General features: G+C 48.5%; 5 protein-coding genes across 6 annotated transcripts; 1 reads left to right on the top strand and 4 right to left on the bottom strand.

Annotated features, from left to right (window-relative positions):
• Positions 1 to 1,704: 1,704 nt before the first annotated feature.
• LOC120903437 (actin-like protein 6A) lies at positions 1,705 to 3,527 on the bottom strand. Its single transcript, XM_040312870.1, has 4 exons — positions 3,192 to 3,527; positions 2,991 to 3,124; positions 2,700 to 2,921; positions 1,705 to 2,618 (listed from the first exon to the last, which is right to left on the bottom strand). Exons 1-4 carry the CDS (start codon positions 3,388 to 3,390, stop codon positions 1,905 to 1,907), a joined length of 1,269 nt encoding a protein of 422 aa, XP_040168804.1. The 5' UTR covers positions 3,391 to 3,527; the 3' UTR covers positions 1,705 to 1,904.
• A 711-nt stretch (positions 3,528 to 4,238) lies between these two features.
• On the top strand, positions 4,239 to 20,563 carry LOC120903431 (adenylate cyclase type 10-like). 2 transcript variants are annotated; one of them, XM_040312857.1, is made up of 21 exons: positions 4,239 to 4,300; positions 4,368 to 4,462; positions 4,531 to 4,762; positions 12,010 to 12,435; positions 12,495 to 12,695; positions 12,757 to 12,976; positions 13,041 to 13,472; positions 13,543 to 13,831; positions 13,907 to 14,149; positions 14,260 to 14,528; positions 15,623 to 16,113; positions 16,344 to 16,484; positions 16,581 to 16,734; positions 16,807 to 16,939; positions 17,015 to 17,039; positions 17,117 to 17,382; positions 17,446 to 17,606; positions 17,676 to 17,953; positions 18,019 to 18,157; positions 18,812 to 19,583; positions 19,819 to 20,563. In XM_040312857.1, exons 1-21 carry the CDS (start codon positions 4,288 to 4,290, stop codon positions 20,035 to 20,037), a joined length of 5,199 nt encoding a protein of 1,732 aa, XP_040168791.1. In that variant the 5' UTR covers positions 4,239 to 4,287; the 3' UTR covers positions 20,038 to 20,563. The 2 variants fall into 2 exon arrangements, with proteins under 2 accessions (XP_040168791.1, XP_040168792.1); XM_040312858.1 differs by lacking the exon at positions 16,344 to 16,484.
• Positions 4,765 to 6,283, bottom strand: LOC120903435 (juvenile hormone epoxide hydrolase 1-like). The gene is made up of 2 exons (XM_040312867.1): positions 5,518 to 6,283; positions 4,765 to 5,454 (listed from the first exon to the last, which is right to left on the bottom strand). Exons 1-2 carry the CDS (start codon positions 6,272 to 6,274, stop codon positions 4,823 to 4,825), a joined length of 1,389 nt encoding a protein of 462 aa, XP_040168801.1. The 5' UTR covers positions 6,275 to 6,283; the 3' UTR covers positions 4,765 to 4,822.
• Positions 6,511 to 8,068, bottom strand: LOC120903434 (juvenile hormone epoxide hydrolase 1-like). Its single transcript, XM_040312866.1, has 2 exons — positions 7,246 to 8,068; positions 6,511 to 7,177 (listed from the first exon to the last, which is right to left on the bottom strand). The coding sequence occupies exons 1-2, from the start codon at positions 7,997 to 7,999 to the stop codon at positions 6,546 to 6,548; spliced, it is 1,386 nt and encodes a 461-aa protein (XP_040168800.1). The 5' UTR covers positions 8,000 to 8,068; the 3' UTR covers positions 6,511 to 6,545.
• On the bottom strand, positions 8,482 to 10,873 carry LOC120903436 (juvenile hormone epoxide hydrolase 2-like). The gene is made up of 3 exons (XM_040312869.1): positions 10,748 to 10,873; positions 9,344 to 10,110; positions 8,482 to 9,275 (listed from the first exon to the last, which is right to left on the bottom strand). The coding sequence occupies exons 2-3, from the start codon at positions 10,092 to 10,094 to the stop codon at positions 8,650 to 8,652; spliced, it is 1,377 nt and encodes a 458-aa protein (XP_040168803.1). The 5' UTR covers positions 10,095 to 10,110; positions 10,748 to 10,873; the 3' UTR covers positions 8,482 to 8,649.
• Positions 20,564 to 20,592: the final 29 nt, after the last annotated feature.

Below are 20,592 nucleotides of genomic sequence, written 5' to 3'. Positions count from 1 at the left end.
AGAATCATTCGAAACATTAAGTATTTTGCTATAGAAAGTGGAAAGTTATTCAATTTTTCTATTGAAAGTAAAAGTTTATTCAAACTATCCATAGAAATATTTGCAATAAAAATTTAAAGTAAAATATCCCTCAAAGCACCAATGCAAAACTGAAGGAAAAATGCTCAATTCATAAGGAAACTTCTTCAAAAAAGGAATGTACGAAATTATGTTCCCTTCAGTGTTTGGATCTTGTTTTTGTCATCGCTTTTATGTTTCTATCCTATTTTCTCATTCTCCTTTTCTCTATTTTGTACCTGCGTACGTTATCCTACTCTGAAAAGGATTCTTTAAGGCATTAAGAACTCTAAAATTGCGGAAAAGACTCACTCGAAAGAATAAACGATGGAAAATTTCAGTGGAAAGCATCAATAAATATACCAATAAGAAAAGATGACCTTATCTTAGCTCTCTTTCCTTGTCCCTTTCTCACGAGAAAATAGGAAGAAAAGGAAACAAAAAAGTTGAAAATCTACCCTTCTATATAAACAGCTGTTATCTGAACTCGTCAGACGATAAACTACCTGGCCCTCAACCGTTCTTTGACCACGGGGTTCGGGTTGCAGTATGAGAGCATTATGGAAAGTTTCCAAAACTCGTTACGAAATGGTTAACGAAAATCGGATACCCCTGGCATAAGAATGGAAAATTACCAGAGTTTCCATTACCAGAGGTACCGAACCGAACCAGTTCCAGAAGTAGTTGTTTTCCCTCACCAAAGCCACGTGAGACGTGTCGTCGTCGTTTGTGTTTCAGTATTAACACTTCTTAACTCAAACAACAAACTCTCTATTTAAAGTTCCACCCCCCAAACACCTAAAATACGTAGCCACCTACAACTTCTAAGTGCAAATTGCCTTCCTGTTGGGGCGGAATCTTGCGGAAAGTACGTAAAACGCAAATCAGTCCACACCGTACCATTAATGGCACATGTGCGGGAATAAATGATCATAATGCATACGGTCACTATCGCCCCTCGGGATCGGCATTAGTTTGTACAATACATCAACCTTCGTGGCACCGATCCGCGGTGAAGTGGGAACGAAGATTACACGTCGATAAACCGCCATCAACCGGTTCGAGGTTTGAGCGCGATCGTTCCATTCTCACACACAGTCAATGGGTTCGATCGGAGAGCCTACCCCGTTGATCACCCGTATATGACCCTCTTCTCTCCCCTACCGGAGTGTATCTTTCAATCGATCGCCTCAAGATGATACGTTTTCATTAAAGTGCCGGGTGTAAAATGCAAACAATTTAGTCCAGCGATGACGGATCGATAGGCTTCCCACCGGCTTGAAAATGCGCAGTTAAGTCGTTCGATGGGGTCGTCTTCCCCGCAAGCCACCACCATCTTGACTTGAAGTGGAGTGAGATTAGGAGAGGACGTCCGAACGAGAGAGCAGCACTCGTGTAGGACCAAGAGATTATCGGCCTGCTTCATCAAAACCGTTTGCTGGCTGGCTTTAGCACAAAAAAGAAGGCCGATTGCTCTCTATCTCTGCTATTTAAGGAATGTGGTGTATTATTTTGTATACTTCTCTTACTGCGAACACCAGCCCGGTACCGTAAACCTCCATTAGTAAGGGTCACGCTAGGGGTTAAGCACGGAAGAACTAACGACTAACCAACCCAACAAGGAAACAAGTAACGCGCTCGAGGTCATGTGCTTTTGCAATACGAATGCAGTTTGTTATTATTTCTCTCACAACCTGCCGCTTCTTGTCACATCGAGGGAGCTAAAAGTAAGTGGATTACACAATATGGAGGTTCGTTAAAAAAAAAAACACAAATGCATGAAAGTACACACTACGCACACTGATCCGGGGACGCACGCACACTCATTCAACACACCGTGGCACGTTCTAGGGACACTTCCGCTCCACCTGACTTTTGCCCGACTCTTCGTACTCCTGCGAGGAGATCCACATCTGCTGGAATGTGCCGATGCTGCCCAGAATCGAGCCACCGATCCACGCGCCGAACCTCCGCTCGACCGACCCGTTCGCCGAGATCATCTTTAACCGCGTGTTCGACGGCGCACGGTGCTGCAGGTCCCGGTTAAGCCGTTCGGCAAACCCGGGCAGCAGCGAGTTGCCGCCCGTCACCACCACCGAACCGTACAGCGACAGGCGAACGTCCGCATCGCACATGCCGACGCTGGCCGATGCTAGCTGGCCCGCCCCGAGCATGTTGTGATCGAACAGGCTCTCCGCCAGCTTGAACCGCTCCGGACCAAAGTCCTGATGGTACCCGTTCGGGAACTCGTAGTGTACGGCCGGGATGGCGGCGGCCGTACGCTCATCGTACGGCGTTTCCAGCACCTGCACGGCCGACATCTGGAAGTCCTGCAGCAACCCCTTCAGCATGTACTGCTGCCAGGAGGCGGTCAGCTTTTCCGGCAGCTCCTTCGGCGTGAACCGGGCCGTATCGCGCTCCTTTATCACGTCCTTCGAAGCGATCGCGTACGTTGGCGTGAGGTCAATGTTTTGCCCTTCGAGATAATGGCGACACTGCAGGGAAAGGTAATCACCGCCAAGGGGAGATTTTACTACCGCCTGGCTGAGGACGTATCCTTCCTACAGGGGGAGTGGGGGGACATTGAAATGATTCATTTTTATACCGACAAAAATAAACCCATGGCGAATGAATTAGCTTACATGAACGGGGACGGCTGAGGTATGTGTTGCACCGCTGTCCACCACCAGTGCCGTTGCGCGCCCGTTGGCAAACGCGGCCAAAACGGCATTTTTAACGAGAAAGAATGCCGGAACATTGTACTTTTCCAGCATGAGCTCGGTCAGCCGTTCGCGATTGTTGCGCACGTTCCAGGCAGATTCGGAAAACAGCACCGGATGGTACATCGAGTCCGACTGAACAACCTGTGGCCAAAGGAAAACAGGCGGTAATTATTGCGTGACGCTTATGGTCGTGAAATGACGAACACTTACCTTCGCATACACGTAGTCAATGACCTTTTCGAACAGATCCCAGTTCTCAATCATGCCATCCTTCATGTACGACTGAATTTCCATGTTTGGCCGTGCGACATTGATGTGCGTTGTGTCTACGTAGTACTTGTTCGCTAAAAAAAACAAGGAAAGGATTTATCAATAAACCGATTCCATTACAATAACCCATTCGTAACATACTGCTGCCAATGTTGTTGTCCGCTTTCGTCTCCAGATCCGAATTCATGACCGGATCTGCCGGACCAACGCCGACCACGGACGGGATGTCGGCTTTCGGTGTGTCATCCTGTGCGTACCCTACCCGCAGCGAATGGTGGCCCGGATCGAACACGAGCGCACCGATTTCATCGCCCCCGTACAGCATGCCGCTACCGCTCATCGTTGCTTAGCCGGTTTGCAGGCGGAAGCGCTTTAAATTAATCTAATTTTTCACTGAAAATGCACGAAAATATTGCGGCAAAGCACAACAAACGCAAACAATGCCCGGCGTCCCTTTTCACCGTGACAGCTTGACAGGCAGTGTGGCCAGATTATTTTGGCGGTTTTCGGTAGGCGCATCAAAATTTTATCGATAGTTTTCGGTAGGTTGAAACTCGAAACTTAACTCGAGTTAAAAGAAGTGAAAGCGAAAGAAGTGTTAAGCAGGATGGGGGGGGAGGAGGGGGGGTAGTAATGCGCAAAATGAAGTGTTCAGATCAACACTTCAGAAAGACCTTCATTTGTGTAACCGCTGAACCAAATCTAATCCATATCCTAAGTAAAGGATGCATATTCTTTTGAAATGGAACTTTCATTTTGCGCATTAGTACCCCATCCCGCTTAACACTTCTTTCGCTTTCACTTCTTTTAACTCGAGTTAAGTTTCGAGTTTTAACCTACCGAAAACTACCAATAAAATTTTGATGCGCCTACCGAAAACCGCCAAAATAATCTGGCCACACTGTTGACAACTGCTTTGACAGCTGCCGTTTTTTTTATGGCACGATTTGGTGAAAATGCTATAAAAATAGCAAAACAATATTTGAATTTTTCCGTTATTGCAATTTATTTGCTATGTTTGATGTGTGTGTGTGTGTCTTTTTAAATTATGTTCATTTTTATATCATATTTTAGCTACAAAATTGTGAGAATAATTCAAAAGTTGAAAAAAACTGCTTGTACTAAGACTAATCCTAGATGTTTGAGTTCTAAAAACCAAATACCCGATCTAGTTAGCTTATTAGTTCACATTTTCCTTCCATTTCTCGACGCATCTACATCGTGTGTCTGCCCCACAATGTTGGAATTAAGTAAGTTAATTATTTTCTCTTCTTAAAATACCAAATTCTTCAGATCAAGATCATTCCCTCTTTTCAGTGCCATCGTCCATCGTGGATGTCGGGTCGACTCGCCTGAAAAAAGCGGTGGACAAAGAGCTCATCATTACACGATGTCGGAATCGATTGAAAGGGGTAACGGAACCGCTTTTGAGCGTTTCCTTGCAAAACTTCTATATTCACCAACCGCCTTAAATTTACAGAAGAAAAATCTGAAAAAATATCTCCCAGAACGGTTCAGCTTCCTGTACCAGTTCCTATGGAACCAGATGCCCTCCAATCTGTACGAGAACATCATCGGCAAGCTGAACAAATCGCACCTGGAGTTCAAAACCAAAGTCATCAGCTCGATGGTACCGGACGAAGTGCTGCACAGCCCGGATGATTACAAAACCACCAAATTCATGACCGCCGTCATGTTTCTCGACGTTTCCGGTAAGCGGCACTGCTTTGTTTGGGTTTGTTTTTATTCCACCGATCACATCCGTTCGCGCACTAGCGCACATACAGCCGATTCACAAACTGCACAATATCCTTGTAAAGCACCTCGGGCAGTTGCATGGCGGCAAAGTGGCCGCCATCGTTGTAGTGATTGCTTTGCATTAAATTCGTAAAGTGTTCCTTCAGTATCCAGTCGGGATACTGGAACAGCTCATGCCGAAATTTGGCACACGCGGCCGGGACATTGGTGGGAATGTTTTCGTACGCCTTGCCAAGCTCGTCCGCGCTGAACGATTCCGCGTACAGTCGTTGCGATGTGGTGATGCTGTCGGTCAGGTAGTAAATCATCACGTTGTCCAGCAGCGCGTCCAGTGAGTAGTGTTGCTCAAGGCCGCCATCTTGCAGGTTGCGATTGGCTGGATTGGTCCAGGTGGAAAACTTCTCCAGAATGTAAGCCGCCAGTCCTACGGGATTGTTTTGCAGGGCCGTACCGATGGTATCGGGTTTGGTAGCTTGCAGGTGTAGGTAGCCTCCCTCCAGAATAAGCTCCACAATCTTTGGCCACGTTGGATGGTAGAAGTCGATGTGCTGTTTCTCAATGAAATAGCTCGGGGCTAAGCTGGTGAGGATCATTTTTCCCATGGTGAGAGGGCTTCCGCTTCCCATGCACATGTTGAGATGAACTCCTGCAAAAGAGAATTGTTGTAACACTAACTCCCAAGCTCAGATTAAACAAAAATGCAACGTACCCAAAATGTCTTTCTCGAAAAGAATGGCCATCAAATTCCCAATGATCGCCCCCCAGTCACCACCCTGAATGTAGAAGCTTCTGTACCCTAGGCGTGCCATTAGATTTTTCATAATGACCGCTACCTTGGACGTGCTTAGGCCCGGTTTCGAGGAACCCTCAGACCAACCGTACCCGGGCAGACTCGGCACAATCACATCAAACACATACTCCTTATCACTCGTCCGATTGCTCAGCATTGGAATAATATCGTAGAACTCCCGAACCGACCCGGGCCAACCGTGCAACAATAGCAGCGGCACGATACGCTTCGGATTGCGAACCGACTCCAACTTATCACGTATAAAGTGAATATCCAAACCTTGTATCTTGGTTTTAAAGTGCGTGAATCGGTTCAAGTACGCTTGCCGCTCATCCCAGCGATCCAAATAATCCGTTCGCCAGTACTGGACAATTTCTTTCAAACGCTCACTATTGAATCCGTACTGGAAAGCGGCTTCCTCCAGTGGGGCAGTAAGCGATGGTGCATCGTGCAGCTGTTTGCGCAACCTTTCAATCACTTCCGGCGGGTAGGAAACATTAAACGGAACGATCTCCAAACTGCCCCCGTACGGGTCGCCTCCTTCGGGACCCCAGTATTCAAAAAACTCTATATTGTTCGGTAGACGTGGCGTTACGGAGAGTTGCTCGTACGCCTTGTAACCGAGTGCGATAAAAATACCGAGCAGAATTAGACCGATTCGTGCTACTATCCCCATCGCTGCTATCGGGAAGCGATCCGAAATGCTACTGAGGTGGTAAAGAAGCGACCGATATAGCTCAATGAACGGTTTCGGGTCGGAATTGGGATTTTTGATAAAAACATCGTGTTATCAGCATACATTAGATTGCGTGGTACAGTGTTAGTGAGGGGTTTTCCAAATAAGATGTATACAGTTTCGGCTCTAATTTGTCACCAGGTAAGCTCATTCAAATTTCAAAAATTATTTGCATTTTTTCATCAAACACACTACAAAAGCTCTTTACTTGCTAACCTTTAAACATCTTTTTCACAAATTCCAATATATCTCGGTATATAACCTCCGGCACCTGCATTACGGAAAAGTGTCCTCCATCTTCGAAATGGTTGCTCTGCACCAAGTTGTGATAGTGTCCCCGCAAGGCCCAATCGATCGTTTGTAGCACATCGTGCCTAAACTTAGCACATGCCGCCGGTACCAGGTTGGGAATCCGTTCCAACTCACCGGCAAACAGTTCTCGCTTGCTGAACGCTTCCGCATACAGCCTTTGCGAGGTAGTGATACTGTCGGTCAGATAGTAGATCATCAAGTTGTCTAGCAGGGCGTCGAGACTGAACGCTCGTTCAAGACCACCGTCGGGCAGCTTGCGAAACGCTCGGTCGGTTTGGGTGGAAAACTTTTCCAGAATGTAAGCGGCGAGTCCGATTGGGTTACCGAGCAGTGCGGTTCCGATCGTGTCCGGTTTCGTTGCCTGCAGGTGCATGTAACCGGACTCGAGAAGAATTTCCCTAAAGTACGATCCGAGTGGGAAGTAGTAAGGAACGTGTCGCTTTTCCACAAATAATGAAGGAGCAACGCTTGCGATCATCGTTTTCCAAGTGGCGAGAGTTCCTATCACACCGCAGCCAGACTGATGGATGCCTGAAATGGAAGTAGAAGAGGTTATTAGTTGCTTAATGGTCCTTAACGCCATTTGCCTGCAATCTCACCTATAACATTGTCTGGAAAGTATGTCCCCATCATGTCCGTGATCAGTGCTCCCCAGTCGCCTCCATGCACAAAGAACCGCTTGTGACCGATCCGTTCCATCAGGTTCCTCATGACGACGGCCATCTTTTGACCTCCGAAACCCACCTTCGCACTGCCCTGAGACCACCCAAAACCGGACAAGCTTGGTACGATCACTTCGAAGGTAAACTCACGCTCGGTGGATGGTGCAGTAAGCAGTGGAATGATGTCGTAGAACTCTCGTACCGATCCAGGCCAACCGTGAAGTAGCAGTAGCGGAAGTACCGTTCTCTTCCCAGCATCCGGACGTGCATGGATGTAATGTATGTCCAGACCTTGAATTTGGGTCTTGTAATGTGGATAGCGATTCAGATACGGTTCACGTTCGGTGGCCCATTTCGGGAGGTACCGTTCGCGCCAGAAATGTACAATTTCGCGTAAACGATTACTGTTGAATCCATACTCGAAACTGTCGGCATTTTCGAGCGGCTGTGCTAGATGAGGTAGATCCTTTAGTTGTTGTAGGAGCTTCTGGATCGTTTGAGTGTCGACGGAAATATTGAACGATCGTATAGAGGTGTCCTCTTGGTAGGTTGCTCCATCGCCCGGTCCCCAATATTCATCCAGCTGGAGCGTTGGAACGGGCAGAGGGGTAGTCAATTCTCGATAGTAGGAATACCCTGCCAAACTAACACATCCTACAAACAGGCAAAGAAACTGTGTCCCGAGTCCCATTGCTCCCCAGATTTGACTGATCTGTGGGATCCATGCCGGTTTGTGTTGGGGTGTGTCTGTGTGCCGGTTGACGCACCACCATGCAAGGCACCAATAGTGCAGCGTCATCGTTCAGGTTTGTTGGGAGATAAGCGCGAGAGCGAGAAAGAGATGTTGAGACACAGTTAATTGAACCTGGGTGAACTAACTATGGGAGGCATTGGTTGGCACGGTGGGTTCAATCTTGCTGGAGCGGAATTTAGTTCACGTTATACAACGCGACGTACTATTCATACCTTTTCTCCCATTCTCCAACAAAGAAGAAGATAACCGAATCCCATGCTCTATTTACGATACATTGCAGCTGCTTCGTTGCTCACTTATTCAATCCGATATGGAGCACGTGTATAACCTTTGCCCAGGTTACAAGATGCAAGTTGTTTTTACTTGACTGATAAGAAATTATTTATCAGCGCGCAGAGTCAAAGCAGAACTAAACACTCTTTTAACCATTTATCGTGTTCATTTTTATTCACGTAACAAAACGCATTGCTCCACTTCGATAGACCAGCAGGGCGGAGTTTTTTAATACAAAATTCTAACTCACCAATCAACATCCTTCCCACTACCTGTTAGTTTTTGCAGCTTTTTATGCTTTCAATGCCCTGTTCTCACTTCTGAATCGAGGCAATGAACGCCACGAAATCTTTGTACAGCACCTCGGGCAGCTGCATGGCCGCAAAGTGACCTCCGTCCTCGAAATGGTTGCTCTGAACCAGATTGGTAAAGTGATCCTTCAGCACCCAATCGATCTGCTGGAACAGCTCGTGCCGGAACTTGGCACAGGCGGCCGGCACTGCAGTCGGAATGCGATCGATCTCCTTCTTCAGCTCGTCCGATGCGAACGCCTCGGCGTAGATTCGCTGCGACGTGGTAATGCTATCGGTCAGATAGTAGATCATCACGTTGTCTAGCAGTGCGTCGAGGCTGAAGTATTTCTCGAGCCCACCGTCCGGCAGATTGCGATAGGCCGGATTGGTCCAGGTGGAGAACTTCTCCAGTATGTAGGCGGCCAGGCCGACCGGATTACCCTGCAGGACCGTACCGATCGTGTCCGGTTTCGTTGCCTGTATGTGCATGTAGCCCGTTTCTTCAATGATGTTAGCAAACTTAGCGCTCAATGGGAAATAGAAATCGGTGTACTGCTCATCGATAAACAGCGAAGGCTTTAGGGCGGCAAGGAACATCTTCGGGTAGGACAGTGGCGTCATGATGGAGCACATGTTGAGATGAACACCTGCAATAAGCAAACGAGCAATTAATCAGAATGCTTTCACCGAAAGAGGAGAGCGTGTTTCCCATTACCCAGTACGTTGCTCTGGAAGTAGGTGGCAATGTAGTTCCCGATCAGCGATCCCCAGTCACCGCCCTGGATGTAGAACTGTTCGAAGCCGACACGACTCATCAGATTTTTCATCACGATCGCCACCTCCGACGGGCTCAGGCCCTTCTTGGCGCTGCCCTGCGACCAGCCGTACCCGGGCAGGCTCGGTACAATCACCTCGAACACAAAGTCCTTATCCTTCGAGCTGGTCGTCAGCAGGGGGATGATGTCGTAAAACTCGCGCACCGATCCGGGCCACCCGTGCAGTAGCAGCAGCGGCAGAACCTTCGTACCGGCCGGCACCTTCGGCTTCACGTGAATGTAGTGAATGTTGAGGCCCTGGATCTGGGTCTGGAAGTGGGGGAACTTGTTGAGGAACTTCTCCCGCTCGCTCCATTTGTCCAGGTACGTGGTGCGCCAGTACTTGAGGATGTCCTGCAGCCGGTTCGTGTTGAACCCATACTCAAAGGCAACCCCGTCGAGCGGTGGCGTTAGCTTGGGCACGTCCGTCAACTTGCCGCGCAGCTTCTCGATCACTGCCGCATCGTACGACACCTTGAACGGTTTAATGCTCGCGTCCTCCTTGTACTGTTTCACATCTCCCGGGCCCCAGTACTGTTTCATGTTCAAATCGGGGACAGGCATCGGTGCAGTAAGGTTGCGATACTGCTTGAAGACCACGGCTGTGGCCAGCGAAATCCCCACGAACAAAACTCTCAACATAAAGCCCATCTTGAAAAGGAGAAACCTGTAAATATGAGAAGCAACGCGAACGAATTAGTACGAAAAGGCAACTGCACACATTCACCTACTCTCCCCCTTTGACCTTTGTGGGGTGGATAAGACAAGCCGATAAGGCAACGCGTATGAGGCTCAGGGTGCGCTAAGGTACTAAGATAAGGCGATAGATGATGAGCGGGTGCGCGGATTGTACGCGAGATCATGCTGACACATTGCCCGATAGCGCGCAGCACGGAACATGCAACACCGTTTGAAGCATTTTTCATTTTTTATTCCTATGCAATTATGAGATAAACACAACACATTAATGAAGTTGTTTCGTGTAGCTAATGGGGTACCTGGAGAACATAATGGAGGAAAAAATTGCTCGCCACTGAAAATGATTTAATTTCGACCATTATGCAGCATTTGGCCGCACTTAGTGAGGGGCAGCTGTCAAGAAGCAAAACAAAAAACCCATTGGCGGGATTTGCTTGCAGGTTTTGGGGAATTTGCCTTGGCAACGGTATGGTGGCCTTGACAACGAGAATGTTGTTTGCAGCATACTAAAAGCCGTGCATTTTATCGATTTCTTGTTGTGTGTTATTTTCGTTTGTTTAGAGCTTAAAGGAAATTAAAAAAGTAAGTTAAAAACCCACACTTACCGAATAGCACAATGACGGAAAGATTACCCGACCTCGATGATTGTACCGACACTGGAAACGGGAAGGGAGAGAAAAGAACCGCGAAAACAGCAAGTTCCCGTACCTGCCTCTTCAGCGGCGAACTTATAAATGACGCGCCTCGTGCATGCGTATGCGTTCGCCGGTGTTAGAAAACCGTTTGTGGGTTGATCGTAAAGTTGCTGTTCATGGCGTTACGGTTTTGCACCTTTCGTAAAATGTTTACCATTTAATGTTAACACTTTGGTACATAAAAAGGTGTACGAAAACGCCAGAACACAACGCCATAATTATTTTTTAAACTTATTTAGAGAAAAAAATGAAATATATTAATTTCACAAAAATAACATTAGGTTATTTGAAACCAATTTTGTAACACGTAATTTTAGCGACCAAAATATAAAAAATAAATATAAAAATAGCAAAAGATTGCGAGAATGAAAAATGCACCGTTAGGACATAACAAATGCTTAAATTGGACGAGGTGGTTGTGCAAAATCTCATGACTTACATTAAAATAAAATTTGTATCTAAATATTTGACTAAAAATAATCAGCTACTACTTTCAATCAGCTTGTTTAATAGATGCTGCTTAAATATTAAGTGTTTTTTTAATTATATTTAATTTAGTATATTTTACTAAAACCCCAAACTTATCGTATTTTTACAAAAATCAAACATTGATGAATTTATTTATAATAGAATTTATTTGAAATGGACAAATTATTTTTAAATTATTTATTTTTTTTTGTGTACGAGGTAACTTTACATCCAATCTAACATAAATATCAAACCGGTCTCAAACCAACACACTGACAGACTCGGTTAGACAGATTGATTTGTTCCAGCTATTGATAAAAGTACTATAATATTATGCAAATTGATTTGAAGCGATCTCATGATCTATAGATAACTAATTAATACTGGCAAGATGAAGTTTTTGCTTTACCAGCCAAATCTGAATTACATGGAAAATAGGCCTTGTTTTTTTGCGCAAATCATTGCTTGATTGCACTAACACTAACAAAATATTGGTTCTTAGCTAGATCGCTTAGGCAGTGCTCTAGCAGCGTCGCGCTCGTCATTGGTCGACGCAACACAATGAGCGCGCGTTAGAGTAGTAGAACATGTGTGATGTAGAACGAATGTTTACGATAACGAATATATCCGAAGTGGATCATTTGATTTGTTTAATTATGATTCATAATTAACAAAATTTTACATCTTTTTCATTGTTTCACTAGGGTTCACCGATCTGTCCGAGCTGTACAACAATCCCGAAAACGGAGGAGCGTCTAAGCTTTCCCAAGTGCTCAACACGTACCTCGGTGGGATAGTGCATGAAATATTGGGCCATGGCGGAGACATCCTCAAATTCTCCGGCGATGCCATCCTGGTACTGTTCACAGCAAACTCCTCCGTCTCGCTGCCGGACGCTATCCATCGGGCGATTGATACGGCTATCATCATTCAGCTTTCCTACGGGCGCTACAAGACGGACGTTGGGGTAACGTTACGCATCAAGATCGCTATTTCCGCTGGGGAGGTACACTTTTCGCTGGTGGGAACGCAAGCCTTCTCCCATTACGTGGTCGCTGGGCAGCCGGTGTGGAAAGTGAAGATGGCCGAACGAATCGCATTGGCCGGAGATATCATCGTGACGTACTATGGTATGGAGTAGTAAGATGCATGGAGCATGTATAGAAGAAATAATATTGTCTATCTACAGCATGGAGCTACATACACGACAACGAGTACGTTTGGGAGTCGTGTGCGGACAAGCTGCACCTGAAGATCAAAGGGTTCACTAGCTATTGGCGGTCGGCGAAGCGGTTAAATTTCAGCGAATCGTCCTACTGGGACGATCAGGAAGATGAAGATCCTATGGAGCAGGACGATTCAATCAAAATTGACAGTGAAATGCTTGCCAGTAAGCATTTATCTTGTATGTTTCGAGCAAAATAGTAATCATCTACGCTTTTCAACTTCAGTTCGTCCACGGCTTAAGTACGTAACGCCACACGTAGTGTCGTCTTCGCTGCAAAAGTTCCTGATCAAGCCCGTGCTGAATGCGGTCGAAAACAACGAACCGCTAGAGCTGCTGACCGAGATGCGTCAAATCGTGACGGTGTTTCTGAACATCGTCCTGAAGCCGCGCGATGTCGTTGAGATGATCAAGGAAATTAATTCCATTTTTACCACCGTTTGCAAGTAGGAAAGGAGAGCTTGTGTTGTGATTTAAAACGGAATTAAATGGCTCTTTATTCACCTTCAGAATTGTCGACAACTACGAAGGGATCGTGAACAAGCTGTCGCTCTTCGACAAGGATGTAATGTTTCTGATCATCTTCGGGCTGCGCGGGCTGAAGCACGAGATGGACAGCCAGATCGCGCTGCACTGTGCGTGCGAGATACAGGAAACGTACGCGAAAAACCCTTCCATCATTTCGTCCTCGATCGGCATCACGACCGGCATCGCGTACTGCGGCATCGTTGGCCACACGGTGCGGCGCGAGTATTCCGCGATCGGGGTGGACGTGAACAAGGCGGCCCGGCTGATGATGGCCTACCCGCACAAGGTGACGTGCGACAAGAGCACGTTTATGATGAGCAAGCTGGATCCGGCCCACTTTACGCTGCAGGACGCCATCCAGCTGAAGGGTTTGCACAATGTGGGCCCAATCTACGAGTTTCGGGAGTTTATTGCGTAAGTTGTGATGCGTATTTTGAGTAAGTTACGAAGAAATTATTTGGTTAATATAATCTTACTTATGCAGGGAACGCGAGCTTCTAAAACCGATGGTATACAACTATCCGCTGGTCGATCGGGATCAGTTTATAGAAATCTTTCAGGAAATGATTGAAGATGGGCTAGTGATCGCCCAACAGACGGTACAATGCACTCGCGCAGACTTTCCAGCGGATCAGTGGATTCAAAACTGTCTTCTGATACGGGGCGAAGGGCAGATGGGCAAAACCAGGCTCATCAACGAGTTCTTCTACATTGCGCTGCGTAACAAACACATCAGCTCGCTATGCTTTTCGCTTAGCCTTAAAGACTCCAAGGTAAGCTTGGGTGTATTATTATTTTTTTTTTTTGAATTTAAGTTAAAGCTTTCCTTATTTTTTTCCATTCTACAGAAACCATTTTCCGCGGTAAGCCTTTGCATTTCGCGACCGCTCGGATTTACCGAAACGATCACGACCGCGACACGGCAAAACCGCATGAAGCTGTACCTGCGCGAGCATCGGCTGGAGCAGCACGTGTCGCTGCTGAACGAAATCCTCGGCACGAGCTTTAACGAAACGCCGGCGACCGCCGCCCTAAGCCCAGCGGAAAAGGATGCCGCCCGCAAGGAACTGTTTCGCTTCCTCTGCCAAAAGGTAACGCGCTGCGCATTGCATACCCGCTGGGCGCAGAGCAGCGTACGTGTACACTCATTTCAAAATCAATTCTGTTTCTGTTTCCCCCCGCCTCCCCCATACATCATAAGACATTCCAAAATCTTTGGGTGCTGATTATCGACGACGCCGAGTTTATGGACGACGAATCGTTCGACCTGTTCGACGTGATCTGGGAAATGCCGCAGATCATTACGGTGCTGACGGTGGGCTACCAGAAGCGGCTCAGCCCGGTGCGCGTGCGCGTTCTCGACAGCCCGCATGTGTGCCAGGTAAAGCTGCCGCCGATCGAAACGCTGCTGCACAAGGCGGTCGCCTGCCAGTTTCTGAACGTCAATGCAATACCGCTCGATCTGGAAAGGTAGGTGTAGAGGAGAGGACGGCGTCTAACGCTTCGTTCTGAATCGGCTGCCCGGGCTGCTGAATGGGGACGCTGCGGTGTCACGTGTCGGCATGACAAGGGGGGAGGGGGACGATGTAGAGGGTGGCCGGGGTCGCTGTTGAGTAAGGGAGGCGTTTGAAAAATAGCGTTTGTTTTTATTTGTGAATCGTGTTTCTGGATCAACAGCAATCTGCCCATGTGCTGCTGGTCACGCCGCACGTGACGCCCCTTCGGAACGGGCTGCACACGTTTGGCATGTTTTATAATCGTTCGCTTGCTTGGGGGTAGGAGGGAGACCAGCATGGGCATTGTGGATGGCTGTGGGAAGAAGGTTAGTTATTGAGTGCGAACGTGAGTGCATCGATTTGCACGCCATTAGAACGAAAAACAAAGGGATGGCGAGTGTGTGCCTCGCTGGCGCGCTTGTTTCGTCACCATCTATGGGCGGCTAAGGATGCTCTTACACCATCGTATCCTCACATAACGCTTGCGCTAGAAAAACTAGTTAAAAAATGCATCGTAGAGCGAGTGTGTGTGTGTGTGTGTTGTGCTTCTAAAGTATAGGGAAATCGATTTCTAAATGCAGCCATACCGGCAGATGCCGGTAGCGTATGATTGAAGCGTACCCGGGCCTGCGTTGTTGCGTGATCTAGTGTGATCGAACTTGACAAAGCACCGTTTTTTGGTCATTACCATACCAGTCCACTCTGGATGCACATAGCGGTAGATTCTGACCGGCTCAGCTAACTGGTGCAGGGGAAATGAAATTGCAAATCCATGTGCTCAACAGTGCAAACCGGGCCGGGTCAATCTAGTTCCCTCCTCTTTGCTGTATGTCTGTGATATAAGTGGCCCCCGAACACGTGGGCATTAAAACATGGAAACCAAAACGGGCGTACCGTTACAGTACGGCGCCACGTTGTGGCCATTGTGTAATAGTGCGCAAGATGTGCGTAAGCGCAACAGCGCAAACCACATAACACGGTTCCGCATGCTTGTTTGCGCGACCAAAATCAGCATGGGTTACTAATGCGTCCTGGTTTCCTGGGTTTTCTTCCCCGGCTGCGTCACAGGCTGCTGCATACGATCAGCAACGGCAATCCGGGCTGGATCAACACGTTCCTGCTGTGCCTGCGCCAGAGCGGCCTCCTGCGCATCAAGCGCATGGGCTACAGCGCGGCCCAGGCGGACGGGTATGTGTTCTGCGAATCGTCCTTCCTGCACCGGGACAGCATCAAGTCGAGCAGTACGCTCCGGCCCAGCCTGTCCGACTGGCGGCTGTTCGAGTCGTCGTTCGACAGTGGCGACCCGCTGCTCTACCCGGGCGAGGAGACGCCGTCCCTGTTCAACAAGATCGTGGACGTCGCGTACCTGGCCGGGCCGGTCGATACGAAGGATTACTACACCTCCCGCAACCTGGAAGCGTTCCATCTGATGCTGTACGATTCGCTGTCCGCGTTCGAGCAGCTCGTATGCAAATGTGCCGCCTTTTTGGGGCAGAAGTTTTTGCGCGCCTCGCTCATGTACACGATGGCGACGGAGAGTGAATGGGAGGTGGCGATCGGTAAGTAGCGGTTGGAAGTAGGAAGTTTTTTTTTTTGGGATTGATCAGCTTAGGGCAAAAGAGGAATCCGTTGGCTCGTTTGCAATTCGTCTAGCATACGCTGCATGCAGATGCAGTAGACGAGGAACAACTCCCACTCCGCTGGGGAACTCAATTTCAATTGCTGATCGTGGGGGGGATGGGTTACCGAAAGTTTTGGCTAAATTTGGCCGTCTGCCCCCGTCCGCCAGCAATGAAGAAACTGTTTGACCTTCAAATCCTATCGTGCGCAATCGGCGACTTTAGCGAAGGCTTCCGGTTGGCGCAGAAAAACGTGAACAGCAGCTGGCTGGAGAGTGGGGAATGTGCCTGCATTGCGCTGGAAGTTGATCGTAAGTGCGGGAAGGTGTAGAGAGAGAGAGAGAGAGAGAGAGAGAGAGAGTAGGTTAGTAACAGTTGCAAACTGATGATATTTAAATGATGATTAGGAACCTGCAAGGATCTTCCCAAGTACGCGGTGTGCGGATATTCCAAGTTCAATTCCAGCGAGTTCCACAGCACGGTGTACAATCTGGTGACGGAGGAACAGAAGAAGCAATACCACAGCAATGCGCTCGAGTTTATTGAAAGTGAAACGAAAAAGTTGGTACCTTGTTGGAGAAGACCTTCTCGTTGTAAACCATTTTTAACAACAATGTTCCATTCACACTGTAGATGCAACTCGTGCGGAGCGGTGCCGTTCAAGAATTTGCTGAGCAGTGAAGAAACGTACGAGGTGCAGGTTGGCTGTCGGAACTCGGAAGCTTCCGGGGATGGCAACGAGATGCTGTTCCAGAGTAGCACAAGCGTAAGAGCGACTCACACGAATCAAATTTAAATAATGCTAATTCGTTAAAGAGCTACTTTTGCTTTCTTTCTCCAGCGTTTTTCGTTGTACTCCTCCCAGCGTAAGTTCTCTTATTATTTTATCTTCAATTTTCCACCAACGCACCACGTCCTTCCAAATGCTTGAAATGTGTTTTAGAATCCATCATCTTTGACTGCTTTCGACGGCGCCGCAGCTCGTCGCGCCGTGCACCGGTCCTGAGCTACGGTGCGTACAGCTTCGTCAACTGCACCTGCAACATGATCCTGTACAACATGTTCAGCGAGATCGTGCTGCACAGCCGGGGGGCTGGCATGCTGGAGAAGTGCGTCGAGGCGATGATCGAATGGGCCCGCATCTGCATCAAGCTGTCCAACATCCCGAAAGCGATCGCCATCCTGGAGGAGGCGGAAAAGCTAATGGCGGTATGGGTCATCATCTTCGACCCAGTGGATTAGATTTGATAACAGTTTTGATATGCTTTGCAGAGTATTGATACGGTAGAAAACATTGCGCTCGTAACGTATCTGAGGGGCCGTCTGTACACGGTGAAGGCGCGTGGGAAGTACTCCTTGGAGCAGTTTGAGCGTGCCCTGGAGCTGTACTACCGTGCCGCTCGTACATTGGGAATGGATTTTCCACGCCAACGGTAATGTTGCTGGGTCGTGCGATCATCCCTTCCTTGATGTCTCTGTACACTCTTGATGCTTTCCTTCAGTTCGCTCGTTCGTCTAAAGAGCAAATACTACTTGGCGAAGGTGAAATCGTACCTAAATCCTACCGGCAAGGAAAAAAACCGCTCCAGCAAGAGTTTGTTCTACAGCTTGATCGTGTCCCAGATCGCCAGCTGCTTCAACGGGATGCACAAGCTGTTCGTGAAGCTGCGCGACTGGGACCGGGCGGCGCTGGCTGCCATCTGGGGCCTGAAGCACGCGTTGCGCCATCGCAAGGGCAGCACGGTGCTGGTGAAATCGTTTGCCAACTTTTTCCACACAGGTAGAGGTGGTGGTTTGTTGCCAAAATTGCGGTAATTTTGAAGACTTACTTTTTCCACCCCAAAGCGTACCACGTTGGCTACTCCGAAAGTATCGCGTGGATGCAGGAACGTTCGCTGGAGATTGTGGCTGAAAACGTTCACCGAATCGATGCCGACTATCTGGATGCGGTGGTTCGCTTCTATACGGCGCTGTTTCGTTGCCAGTAAGACCTTTCGTTGAGATTCATTCATATGAATCATCAGTGATGAATGATTCGAATCTCGCATCGACTCTTCAAAGATTCAGGAATCTCCCAGGATTCATGAATCCCGAATGAATCTCCAAGGATTCATGAATCTCGATAGATAAATGAATCTTCAAAGATTCTTTAATCTATTAGATTCATAAATCTATTAAAATTCATATATCTCCAGGGATTCATGAGTCTCTAGAAATGTAAGTTTTTAAAAATATTAACTTTGAGCGATTCCACCTAACAACATGTCCGTCGTGGATTCAAGCCTCGCATGGACTGTCTCCTCTTAGAAAAACAAACTATCCGGCTGCATGGTACTTGCTAAGAAGTCTCGAAAGCCTGTATAGACTGGCATGACCACGTAGGTTGTCACTTCCAAAAAGAAGAATACTGAGAACCTCAAGCTCTATGAATCTTTGGAGTTGTATGAATCCCTTGAGATTTGTGAATCTTTTGAAATTCACGAATCTTTTGAAATTCACGAGACTTTGAAGATTCATGAATTTTTGCAACCGAGATTCTGATTCATTCAATCATTTCAAATATTCATTCAGATTCACGGAATCTGAATCAAATTTACCCAACACTAGTTATGAGCTTCTCTTCCCATCATTTCCGCAGGACCTTACGCTCGAAGAAGATACTCTCGATCGAGCTCGGCAAGGTGGTGCTGCACATTAACGACAAGCTGCAGCACCAGTCGGCCGAATGGGACATCATACCGATACTGTGCGAGCTGCTGCTCTCCCACCGGCGCATCGCCGAAACGGTACAGACGCTCTGGGCACTGCAGCAACTGATCGTGCATCAACAGTCGAGCCCAACGGGGCACATCTGGTACTACGCGATCTGTCTCGACGTGCTGCTCGACACGAGCTGCTGCATCGAGACGTACCGGCGGAGCGAGAACTTTTACTACAAAAATCGCGAATCGTTCCTGGCCCAGCGGGATGGGTTTGCGAGCGCCCGGCTCTTTGCCAACCTGTGGCTGTGGTGCGTCCGGTACGGTGCCTGGGTGGCGGCCGACAACTGGCTGGCGCTGCTGCGCGACCACTTCGTGCTGAGCGCGTACGATTCGACGATCAACATCAACACGGCCGTGCGCATCCTGGAGGGTATGGTGCTGACCCTGATCAACCACATCGAGGCGCGCAACACCGCCCAGATACGGCGGGTGCGGGCCAGCATCGAGACGCTGCTCGGCAGCGTCGAGCAGGCCCTTGCCGTCAACCGCAATCACGTGGCGCGGTTCGAGCTGATGCGCATCTACTACCGGCAAGTGGTGGACCCGCGGGCCGGCGGTACGGTGCGCCGGGAGTTGGCCGCGGCCGCCAAACGGGCCCACCAGCGGAACGACCGTCTCTGCCACGATCAGATCGAACACACGGCCAAGGTTTGTAAATGGTGGGTTGGGTGGGTGGGTGGGTGGGTGGTTTGTTGGGAGTGTTTGTTTCGTTATGTGACCTGCTGGCGTAATGTCTTAGGCAACACCGGCGCGTTACGTATTGTGTAGCTCTTTCCTTACCTTCCCTTTCTTCTTTCCTTTCCTTTCACACTGTTGGGTTTCCTTTTTTCCGGTTCCCGTCGAACACACACACGTACACACGCACCCGCACACACACACCCAGTTTTGGCACCGGGAGCTGACGCCGGCGCTGGAAAACTTCTGGCTAGATCACGCTGCCGGAAGTGATCGCAGCGACGGGGCGAGCCGCAGCCAGAGCTTCGCCGCCGGGCCCGCGTTCGGCATCGGCAACGAGCAGCTGTACGATTATGCGAGCTGTATACTGAATCACGAACGAATCTATCCTTATTCAATGCCATTGCCAAGAGCCCGGTTCCGATGAATGAATAAGCAATCGGGCTGTCCGGAAGATGTCATGCCCCGAAACAGCAACCGATCCACCGTCCCGGCCTATACCCACTCCTCCCCGCACCGTACATTCGCCCTGCCCACCCCGGCCCTTCGCTGCGGCATGCTGACCGCTATTGCTGTAACTTATACGCGATTGAGTGTGTGTGTTTGTGTGCGGTTGATGCTGAAGAGTGGGAGAATAATTTGAATTTTTATCAATGCGTGTGCGGTGTGTGTGTGTGCGCTTAGTTTGGGCGCAGGCGAAGAATAAGAAGACGAAGAAGAAGAAGAAGAAGAAGGGGATGGCGCGGAACGTTGATGAAAGGGTGGACGAAGAGAGGACGAATCGTATCCGCTGGCATTGGTGTTGGTAACGGTTCTCCCGGGAGCTCCGCCGGGCCGGGCCGAAATTAGACATACGTGTTGTCCTGTTCCCATGTCCCCGTGTAGTGATGATGATGTTGGTGCTGGTGGTGGTGGTGGTGGTGGGTATGTTTGATAAATTTTACATGAGCAAGCAACAATCGCCGCTGTTCGTCCCGTTTTT

This window comes from Anopheles arabiensis, chromosome 3 (genome assembly GCF_016920715.1).
Source record: "Anopheles arabiensis isolate DONGOLA chromosome 3, AaraD3, whole genome shotgun sequence".
Taxonomy (NCBI): domain Eukaryota; kingdom Metazoa; phylum Arthropoda; class Insecta; order Diptera; family Culicidae; genus Anopheles; species Anopheles arabiensis.
Note: the sequence above shows the minus strand (reverse complement) of the source record. Positions and strands in the feature narration are given on the sequence as shown.